The 11,638-nt window shown below is 37.9% G+C and overlaps 1 protein-coding gene across 7 annotated transcripts in view; it reads right to left on the bottom strand.

The window, feature by feature from the left end:
- Positions 1 to 517: 517 nt before the first annotated feature.
- Positions 518 to 11,638, bottom strand: part of LOC120524878 (erythroid membrane-associated protein-like) — a 111,295-nt gene continuing 100,174 nt past the window's right edge. For 2 of the 7 annotated variants that reach the window (XM_039746716.1, XM_039746724.1), the window contains exons 18-22: positions 9,131 to 9,205; positions 7,032 to 7,064; positions 5,262 to 5,289; positions 1,595 to 1,630; positions 519 to 1,447 (exon numbers count right to left, since the gene is read on the bottom strand). In XM_039746716.1, the coding sequence (XP_039602650.1) occupies positions 1,429 to 1,447; positions 1,595 to 1,630; positions 5,262 to 5,289; positions 7,032 to 7,064; positions 9,131 to 9,205 (191 nt within the window). In that variant the 3' untranslated portion in view covers positions 519 to 1,428. Of the gene's footprint in view, positions 1,448 to 1,594; positions 1,631 to 5,261; positions 5,290 to 7,031; positions 7,065 to 9,130; positions 9,206 to 11,638 lie in introns of all 7 variants that reach the window. The other 5 variants (XM_039746776.1, XM_039746790.1, XM_039746751.1 and 2 more) reach the window with 4 other exon arrangements.

Here is an 11,638-nt window from a genome sequence, read left to right as displayed (position 1 = left end):
GCAGGAAACAAACCCTGGGCAGGGCACGAGCCCACCGCAGGGCACACACACATGCACACATCAAGCACACACTAGGGACAATTTAGAATCGCCAATGCACCTAATCTCATGTCTTTGGACTGTGGAGGAAACCGGAGTACCCGGGGGAAACCCAAGCAGACATGGGGAGAACATACAAACTCCACACAGGGAGGACCCGGGAAGCAAACCAGGGTCTCCTTACTGCACCACCGTGCCACCCCATTACTAAAACAAAATTATGTAAAACTCTGCTTTGTGTGACATATTCAAACTTCATTTGTTTTACTTCAAAGTTTTAAGAGTTTTAAGGTTTCTATGTTTAGTGAAAAAATGTATATTTCCATTTTTTACAATAAATATTATTAAATATCACTTTAAATTGAATGTAATGTGTATTTGAAAACCTGAGAAATAGAAAAAAATATATTTTCATATTCAATCCATCCATTCAAACCATTTAATCCAACAACACAAGTGCTGGAGAATACCCTGTCAGAAATAGCTGGAAGTCTGGAGAACATCCAGAAGATGGTGACAGGATGGTTAGCACAGTGGTGTAGTGCTTAGCTCCTCTAATGGTTAATTCTAATGTCATCATTCAAATCCCAGCCTGTGCACTAATTTTATGGAGTTTGCACGTTCCTCCCATGTCTGCACGTGTTTTCCTCCCATTTCAACAAACGTGCATGTTGAGTTAATTGCTGAGTCTAATTTGGCCCCAGTATGTGGGTTCTGTAACAGATTGTCACCCTGTCAAGGGTTGGTTCATGTTTAGTAGCCAGTACTGCTGGGATAGGCTCTGAAGCCTGAAGTGAATTATATGGTGAGGCAGACCACTTTGACCCTTGCCCAGCCAGGATACCTCTATTCTGGAAGGATTAGGGAAGGGAGCTTATCCAGAGCATTACCTCCGCAGGAACACTAGAGGGCAGCTCCCCTGGTTTGCAGCAGTGCCACGGGTTTGAAGTATGGAAGCTCAACCCGGCGGAGGCTCGGTCCTTTGGCCACACCTGGAAGTGCTGCCGGAAGAAGGTCATCAAACGCCTGCAGCACTACCAGGTGCATTACAAAGTAAGCCAGCTGCTGCTACTCTGAGAGCCTGAGTCTGGAGAAAGAGGAAGAAGCTTGCCAAAGGAGGAGTGGAGGTGGAATGAAGGAGAGGGAGAGAGAAAGGGAAGGAAGGAAGGCAGGGAAGGAGGAAGGAAAGAAAGGACAGTGTTCTATTGTACTTTGCTTCTTGGGAACTGTGCTGTGTTGTGGGGAGCAAGCAAAAAGCGCTTAACGAGTGCTTTGTGGCAAACTTGTGCTGATGTCTGTCTTTGTTGGTGTTTGGGTATCTGGAGCGCCCTCTGGTGGCCACAATGTGTTTAAGAATGTTATAGTCTTCTTACATTGGGCTTTAAAAGTTTAATTAAATTTAGTCATCCTGTAAAGAAAGACATTGTTTGGATTACTTTTCTTCTAATTTAAAGACCATCAAGCCAAATGGTGGAGAAATCCACTTAACAATTTTAAGTTGCAACCGAAACCCACTGAATGTTTTTTACATGAAACATAAGCATTTATTACTCACCTTTTTTTAGATTTTGATTTTCTATAATTAGACTGTCTGAAAGGAAAAAAAACAGTTTTTGTATTTCAGAAACATGTATTGTAGATAATTTGTTTTAAAGGTATAATTACAAAAAGAGATGTATTGTTTTCATATTTCTAGGTCTTGATTTTTCTGGCATACAAAGCTTGTGCTGTCTACTGTCCTCCTTTTTGATATTCAAGATTGTAGTTGATTCATTTCAAATTTAATTTAATTGTTAGCAGAAGCTACAAGATGTTTTGTTTTGTGCAGTCATGAAGCAGCCAGGAATTACATTTTATTGTTTTTTTCCTCTTTAATTCTTTTTTCTTCTATTTTGCTGTGCTTTTTTCTTCAATGAAACAATGTTGAGTGTTTGAGCTGGAGAGGCTAAAGTGGGGTTCACTGCTATTTAAACTGAAAATTGAGTACAAAGTGACAAGAAAAATATGCTAATAGAAATACAGACGTGGACAAATTTGTTAGTGCCCGTACAGCTCATTGAAAAAATGACATATTATTCCAGAAAAGTAATTAAAGAAAGCAAGTATTGCTCATTCTATAAATATATTTTAAAATGGCCAGAACACAATTGTTGGTACTCCTAGAAAAGATAACAAATAATTGGATCTGAGTGTTTTGTTTTTCAAACTAAATGTTTTTATTTATTAGTATCACACATATCTCCAATTTAAATGGAGACAATTAGTCACTCTGCTGTTTGTAATCATCATGTGACTAACACTGAACATGGACCAGAGAAAGCAAAGGAGAGAGTCGCTGGAGGAGAATGGTAGACAAAAAAACAAGGATAACTTCCAAAGAGATATTAGCCGAACTCCAAGGTCAAGGTCCATCAGTGTCTGATTGCACCATCCGTTGTTTTTTGCCTGACCATGGGCTCAATGGAAGAAGACCCAGGAGGACCTTACTGTTGAAACAAAAATATAAAAAGCCAGACTGGAATATGCCAAAATGCAAATTGCCAAACCATAATACTTCTGGGAGACCGTCCTTTAGACAAATGACATAAAACTGGAGCTTTTTGCCAAGTCATATCAATAAGAAATTTTCTAAAAAAAGAGCACCATTCCAACTGTGAAACATGAAAGAGGCTCAGTGATGTTTTGTGGGTGCTTTGCTGCATTTGCCACAGGACATTTTCCGTCTGTGCTGGCAAAAATGCAATCTGAAGATTATCAATACATTCTGGAGTGAAACATACTGCCCAGTGTCAGAAAGCTCTGTCATACTAGCAAGTCATGGATCCTCCTACATGATAATGACCCAAAACACACAGCTAAACTTACCAGAGAATGGCTAAGAACAAAACATTGGACTATTGTGAAGTGGCCTTGAATGATTTGAATCATATCAAACATTTACGGAAAAGACTGAATCATGCAGTCTGAAGAAGAGACCCTTCAAACCTGACACAGGTGGAGCAGTTTGCTGAGGAAGAGTGGGCAAAACAATCTACAGACAGGTACAGATTTCTCATTGACAGCTACAGGAATTGCTTATTTGCATTGATTCTCCTTTATAGGTTGTGCAACAAAATATTAGGTTAAGGGTCTCATCATTTTTGTACACACCATTTCCATTTGTTGTATTATTTGAAATATTTCATAAATGCAAACCTCTAAAGCAAAGTCTTATTGTTAAATTCAGAATAAAAAATTATGGCTGACAGCTACTTTTGTCAGTTTCAAGTTATTTCAGAGACAATTCAGAGATCCTTTTTCATGCAGGGATACCAACAAATTTCTCCACGTCTTTGTTATTAAACTGATTTATGTCCCAAGAACCAGTTTCCATTCCCAAAGTTTAGGATAACTTAATCCATCCCATTCTTCTGGGGCACTTGCTGGCATTGCCCTCAACTCTCAGTCTGCAACCTACAGGTTGTAAGCAAAATGGAGGTACACACAGCTTTTTAAGACTGTGCTGATCTCTGCTACATGGGTGACAAGTTTTTGCTTGTGAATACCAATCCCTGATTTGGCTGCATTTGGTCATTGTGTATTTGTTCTGAACGAAGTTCTCCAGTTTTTTATTAGACCTTTAATGAGGGTCTTTTATGGATGATTTGTTGTCTCATCCAAAGGCATCAATTTTCCCCAGTGCTTTCAGTCTCGTCAAGGGATACAAACATGGGGGCCGTGGCTGTGCTATGAATGCCGCAGGCCGGGCCATGTATGGCAACGTTGTCCTAGGAGAACAGAGGGACAAAGAACTCATTTTTATAATGTTCCTCCTAGGTTCTCACGAGTGTCAACAACCTTGCCAAGGCCCAACCAATGGACCCTCCTGGAGGAAGGCGGCCCTCGGGGGGCTGGACGCTCCAAACCACGGTTTTTCGCTGGGGGGGAGTACTGTGGAATATGGCCAGCTAGTCATCCAGGCCAATACCCCCAGGCCACCAGGTGGAGCTCTCCCTGTAGCATGGAGGTGCCCCGAATGCCAGCAGGGAATCATGGACAGTGGAATTTTTCTTTACAGCCCTGCTGGATACCTTGGGGGCCAACAGAGGATGCTGCAGGGAGGCCCAGAGACTCTTACGTGCCCTATAACCCGGAAGTACGTCTTAGTCACAGCGACAGGAGGAATGACGTACTTCCAGGATGAAGAAGAGGACTTTTGATCTGACCCGGAAGTGATAGGAAGTCACATGGACTGAGGGTCAGGGAATATAAAAGGACTGTGGGAGATCCCAGTCGTTGAGCTGAGCTGGGTGGCAGGGCGTTTGGGAGTGGAGAATTGATTATTGATTTAGTATTGTATTGTTATATGAGTATTGTGGAGAGGAGGTTGCTTTGCGCACTGTTTAGTTCAAATAAATTCATAATTTGGACTTTTATCTGGTGTCTGGTGTCTGATCTGAGGGTTCAAAGGGACGACAGCACCCCTAATCTGTCACAATGGCTTAAGGAATTTTATGATCTTCTCAGACTGGGCTTTGTATTTTTCATTAAATTTAGTATTCCTGTAAAGAAAGAAAATTTTTAAATTAATCTTCTCCTAATTTTAAGACTAACATGCCAAATGCTGGAGCTTTCCACTGAACCAATTTAGTTTGCAATCCAAGCTTATTGATTTTTTTTTACATGAAACATAAGCATTTATTATTCACCTATTTCTTGATTTTCTTTTAGTATAATTACACTGAAATTACACTTACTTTCTGAAAGAAAGAAACAATTGTGGTAAATTGTACAATGTTCCAAGACCCAATTTCCATTTCCATATTTTAGGATACCTACTTCTGTCCCATTCTTTTCTGGCACTGCCCTCAGGTCTGTCTATGCACCTTACAGGTGTTCAGCAAAATGGTGGATGCACACAGCTTTTTAGGCTGAGCCCATCTCTGCTACATAGGTCACAGGTTTTTGCAGCTGAACACCAATCACTAACTTGGATTCAGGACTTGATCTTGGTGTAGTTGTTCTGGATCAAGTTCTCCTGGATTTTATTAGACCTTTAATGAGGGTCTTTAATAGATGACTATTTGTCTGTCTAATCCAAATACATCAACTTTCCAAGGGCAACCTCTTTCAGGAGCACATTTCTCCAACTATGATCCTTCAGGCACATAAACCCACTTTAAACATGCTAAGGTCACACTTCTGGTAGAGAACTAAACAAAACAAGCAACTGAAATCCTTACTTAGATGTTGTTCTAAATTCTTCATTTTCTAGAAATAGAGGATAGAAAATAATTAGTAATATATCTGAATTATTACAATTATCTGACTCATCTTTTGCTAAATATATACATACAAACAGTCCTGCCTATTCATTTACGTGTAGTCCACTTTACCCATTTCATTGTCACAGAAATTACAAAAACAAAATTATGTTAAAGACATTCAAACTTTATTTGTTTTACTTCAAAGTTTTAAGGTTTCTGTGTTGGTTTTAGATTCTGTAAACAATATCAGAGTTCAGTGAAAAAATGTATTTTTTCATTCTTTACTTTTCAGTATTATTGCACAATTTTTTATAATAAATATTAGTAAATCTCACTAAAGATGTAATATTAGATAAAAAATACTGAAAAATGAAAAAAATAATATTCAGTTCATCTGCTCATTTTAACCCAGTGACATGTATCCTGTATTTCCAAAGAGATACAAGCTGAAATCCAAATCCAAGGACCATCAGTGTCTGATTGCACCATCATCGTTTTTTGACTGACAGTGGGCTCAATGGAAGAAGACATAAGAGGACTCCACTGTTGAATGAAAAGCTTAAAAAAGCCAGGATGTAAATTGTTAAAATAAACATTGACAAGACACAATGCTGCTAGGAGAATATCCTTTGGACAGATGACTGAAAACTGGAGCTTTTTGGCAAGTCACATCAGCTCTGTTATTCACAGATGAAAAATAAGCACTCAAACAAAAGAACACTGTACCTACTGTGAAACATGAAGGAAGTTCAGTTATGTTTTGGGGCTGCTTTGCTGCATGTGCCATGGGGTGCCTTTCTGCAGTGAAATGTACTGCCCGGTGTCAGAAAGCTCTGTCTCAGCTACAGGTTATGAATCCTCAATCAGGAAAATAACCCAAAGCACACAACTAAAATCTCCCAAGAATGGCTAAGAACAAAACATTGGACTGTTCTTAAGTAGCCTTCTATGAGCCCTGATCTGAATCTTATTGAACACTATGTAAGGAACTGAAACATGCAGTCTGGAGAAAGAACCCTTCAAACCTGACACAGCTGGAACAATTTACTTGGGAATATAAATATATGTATATATATATATATATATATATATATATATAATATATAATATATATCTGACTTGTTTTTTAACAGGGTTGTAAGGAACTAGAGCATTAGCTAGTAATAAAAGACACAAGACATGAACCAGCCCACATGAGACATCAGTTTATAGAATAGCACAATCACAGATTTGCGAGTCAACCAATAATGTTCATCATCAAGATGTGTGAGTAAACTGAAGTACCTAGAAAAACTTACATTAGGAAATTGTGCAAACTTTACACAGTAATTGAGTTTGATTTTGAGCCCAAGTCCCTGTGGCACAGTAGTGCTAATTATTGCATGATCTTGCCTCTGTCTTTCCTTAACAAGTCACATTCTAGTTAAGATGTTATAGAGAAAAATAACAACACTTTAAATGTGGTCAAACATGCAAAATAGTGACTATGTCATATCATGTGATCTTTCTTTAACAAGATAAATACACATCAACACAATAAAAAGGAACAATCAGCCATGAGCTGGAGCTTGCCTTTTATTTGTATGTTTTCTGTTTTGTAAAAGATCTAACATCATTAAATAGTTTTGATTAATTCTCTATGTATGGCCCTGTCAAGCAAAGTGAAAGAACTTTCCATGCCACAAAGTTTAGTTTGAAATTCAGGTTCATAACATTTCATTGAAACTAATCTTTAGAATTACTCACGTTCAATTAGGCCTTGTTCTTCAGGTAACTTTTCTAATAGAAGGATAACAGTTGGAGTTTTAAATTTAAAATGTTGGAGACAAAAAAAGTATGTAGGAATTAGTTAATTTTCATCTATTAAAACTATTATATTAAAAACAGACAGTAAAAACTGAAAATGTCAATATTAGCATATTTACAAAAAAAACTTTTTTATTGACTGCTAATTGCAGTGCATCCTACGCCAAACGATGAGAGAAAGATTAAACATAATATTAAACATACTATTAATTCTTAACTATCTGCTTACTTAATTTTTTGCATTTTACCTTAGTTATGCTTCTCTAAGTTGGCACTAATTTTGTAGTAGCTTTCATACACTATCAAACCTGCCCATATAAACAGTAGCCATCAATCCACCAATTTAGCCCTTGCCATTCATTCAGCTTATCAATGCAATCATCTTATATTTTACACATCCCGATATTTCAGCTTTCTAATTCTTTCAAAATACAGTTTTGCATTGTTTTACTATAATCTATCCTTAAACACCGGTGATGTCCCTTTGTTCCCGCTGAAGAACTCATTTTAACCTTTTCAAAATCTTCAAGGGCTGAACTAGCGATATGCCTTATGGGTCTTTTGTGACCCGATTCTGTCATCCCTTTAAGGTGTCCTGGATGTCAGACCTTTCATTACAAACCTGTTTTAATTGGTTGACCATCCTAAACTATACCGTAGATCTGATGCTCCTAGGTTTTACTGATGAACAAAATACATTTAGGTGTTCTGAACAAACATAATACCCTAAAGGAAGAATAAATGCGTAAGGTGGGTAAAAATTGACCTGAAGTAAATGGCAGAATATTTTTTAGAAGCTGTACAAACTATTGAATGTTCAACTTTTTTTAAATTGGTAATTAATTCTTAGAAATGTAAATCAGTAACCCAATTATAGTTTTACAAAAGTAGTCCTTCTAACAATCAACTTCACAATTTTAAATAGTTTTGTCATGTCTCCTGTTAATCTCCTTTTACTTTAACTGAAAAGCTTTCATTTGACTATTTACAATTAGCTCAAACCCCTTTTCTGGTTATTTTCTAGCGTCCATATATTTTTCCTTGTATTATGAAGACCAAAACTGCACCTGACAGTCCATATATTCAGAATTTTCACAAGATTATTATACAGTTTAAGCTAACGGTACATAATGACTTGTTATACAACCCCACATCCTATTAGCCTTCTCAATTACTTACATATACTTACTGTTTATGGATGGTAACAAATTCACCATGATTCACTTTCTCATATAATGTACTTTCCTGAGGCCACCATGCCCCTTGGTGTAACTACTCCTAATATTTTGTGTGATACCTTACATTTACTGTATTCCATCTGTTATTGTTCTGTGGCTGCATCCAGAATCCCAGTTTTAGGGCATTTTATAAATGTAGTTATGAAACAAAATCTAAATTAATTAATAATCAGTGTATAAAGAGCACAATTAGACCAAGAGTTAAAATCAGATACTTGGTTAGAATTAGGGTGCATGTATCCATCAATCCATCCATCTTCTTAACTACCTTATCCAGGGCTGGACCACACGGCAGCTGGAGCCAATCATAGCAATCACAAGGTAACCCAACACGCCCCCAAGACACACAAACACACACACAAACACACAAACCTAACTCAGAGTAAGATTAAAAGTATAACATCAGCTCAAAAACATATTTGCAGTTCAAGTTGACATTAGGTAAATATTGTCTGTTTTGGAAATAAAGCTGCATTCGTGAATGATATTTTATTAAATACAAAATATGATCTGAACATTAGATCTAATTATTACTTACAGTATTGGTCCACTAATTTAAGTTATCCCCAAGCTCTACATTATGTTTGACTTTTCTTGCCCTTACAAATACAATCAAAGATTACATCAAGAACAGTCTAAATTATAATGGCATAACAATCTGTAGATATTTTGAGAAACACAGACTTAATTATGGAAAACAATCTTGATCAGAAGACATTTAATTATAATGTGACTCTGAAAGGGGCTTTGAACACAGTAGCTCCCCTTAAAATAAAGTGACTAAAGCAGATAGAAACTCACCCTGGTTTAACGAGAATACTTGCATTCTTAAAATTGAGTTCCAAAAACTGGAGCACAGACAGCGCATCTTCCGAACTGCATGAACAGACAGTGTGAAAAAGTATAAAAAAAGCTCTCTTTATGTAGCACTCTGGCTACTATTCCAGCTTATTAGACGAAAACAGAAACAATCATTGTGCACTTTTAACTGTAGCTGCTAATCTAACAAACAGGAATTCTGAACTGCAAAATACCTACAAGCATTAGCAGAGCACACTTTACAGATGTATTTAATGATAAAATTGACAATATAAGATCTCAGATTTCAGAGTCACCTTGCAAACTAAATATTACATTGGCAATCCCTGTCTCTCCTTGGGAACACCTCTTTAGTAGTTTTATCTTGATAACAGAAAAGGAAGTCATAACTTTAATTTCTAAAATGAACCTGATACCGGGCGGCACGGTGGTGTAGTGGGTAGCGCTGCTGCCTCACAGTCAGGAGACCAACCTACGTGGAGTTTGCATGTTCTCCTTGTGTCTGCGTGGGGTTCCTCCCACAGTCCAATGATATGCAGATGAGGTGCATTGGCAATCCTAAATTGCCCCTAGTGTGTGCTTGGTGTGTGTGTGCGCGCCCTGTGTTGGCCGGAATTGGCTCCAGCAGACCCCCATGACCCTGTAGTTAGGATATAGCGGGTTGGATAATGGATGGATGGAACCTGATACCTTTGCCTTAAATCCAGTGGGCAGCACCCACTCTTAGCATTATCAATAGCTCATTGCTGAAGAGTGCAGTTCCTGATGCACTAACATTGTCAGCTATCTGACTGTTACTGAAAAAACCTCCATCCATCCATCTTCTAACCCGCTGAATCCGAATACAGGGTCACGGGGGTCTGCTGGAGCCAATCCCAGCCAACACAGGGCACAAGGCAGGAACCAATCCTGGGCAGGGTGCCAACCCACCGCAGGACACACACAAACACACCCACACACCAAGCACACACTAGGGCCAATTTAGAATCGCCAATCCACCTAACCTGCATGTCTTTGGATTGTGGGAGGAAACCGGAGCGCCCGGAGGAAACCCACGCAGACACAGGGAGAACATGCAAACTCCACACAGGGAGGACCCGGGAAGCGAACCAGGGTCTCCTAACTGCGAGGCAGCAGTGCTACCACTGCGCCACCGTGCCGCCCTTTGAAAAAACCTGCATATACTTAATTACATGACTTTTTCAAATGTACCCTTTTTTTAAAAAAAACTTCAAAAGAAACGGTTGCCTCTCAAATTCTCTCTCACCTTACACATCAAAATTTAATTGGAAAATTTCAGTCTGGCTCCCAAATCTGACATAGTACAAGAACAACACTAACCCAAGGTGTAAACAACATTCTAATATTCTCTGATGAAGGAAATTCCACAGTAATTATGTTGTCAGATTTAACTGTATAATTTGACACCACTGACTGCTCCTTTCTGTAACATAAGCTAATAAATTAAATTGATCTCAAAGGCATTGTGCTTCCTTGGATTACTTTTTATTTATCAAATCGATTTCAGTATGTACAGAAATGTACTGACAGTACTCCCTTATTATACTCATAAGGTAAATGTGGTGACCTGTAGGGCTAAGAAATTGAACCTTTACCTTTAAGAAATATACATTATTAGGAAACATAAAATTCATTTCTACTTGCATGTAGATGATTCCAAGCCATGCCTTCCTTTTAGTCCAAATGACATTTTTCCGATGGTGTCCTTAATTTATTATGTCAATGAATTTAAAGAGTGGATGGATGAGAAGGAGTGATGCCGACCACAACACTTTTCTGTCACTTTTTAACTCAGCATTTAACATAGCCATTATCTTTGACACTAGCTTGTCTTTTTAAATATGTGCATGTATATGGATCATACTGAGAGTTTATTTGTGCATTTATTTGTAGTAGGATTCACTACAGCAATGTGTTATTCACAGGCTGTTCAAATCATCCTTTTGTGCAGTTTTACAAAAACCAGACAGTACGATCACATTACTTCTGTTCTGAAATCTTTACACTGCTTTCCAGTTATGTTAAGGGATGATTTAAAAATTCTCCTTACATATACAGTGGAACCTCGGTTCACGACCATAATTCGTTCCAAAACTCGTGAACCAAACCGCTCCGGACCATATAAACTGTATGTAAATATTTTTTTTTTAGTTTTTAAGCACAAATATAGTTAATTACACCATAGAATGCACAGCGTAATAGTAAACTAAAAACATTGAATAACACTGAGAAAACCTTGAACAACAGAGAAAGCTAACACTGCAATAGTTTGCGCTATAGTGCTAGGAACCGCTCGCTAAAAACACTTTTTTTTAATGAGTTTTAAGCACTGGGAAAAAAACGAACATTTGAAAAATCCGTAATTTAATAAACCACCAAAAAAAGTAACATTGCCACAATGCACGCTATGAAGCAATCGTTGTAAACAGAACTGAAAACAAAAACAAGCCTTTTCTACCTTATGCGTCC

The sequence above is a fragment of the Polypterus senegalus genome, chromosome 1 (assembly GCF_016835505.1).
Source record: "Polypterus senegalus isolate Bchr_013 chromosome 1, ASM1683550v1, whole genome shotgun sequence".
NCBI classification, from domain to species: Eukaryota; Metazoa; Chordata; class Cladistia; order Polypteriformes; family Polypteridae; genus Polypterus; species Polypterus senegalus.
The sequence above is the reverse complement of the archived record's forward strand: the minus strand, read 5'-3'. Positions and strand labels throughout refer to the sequence as shown.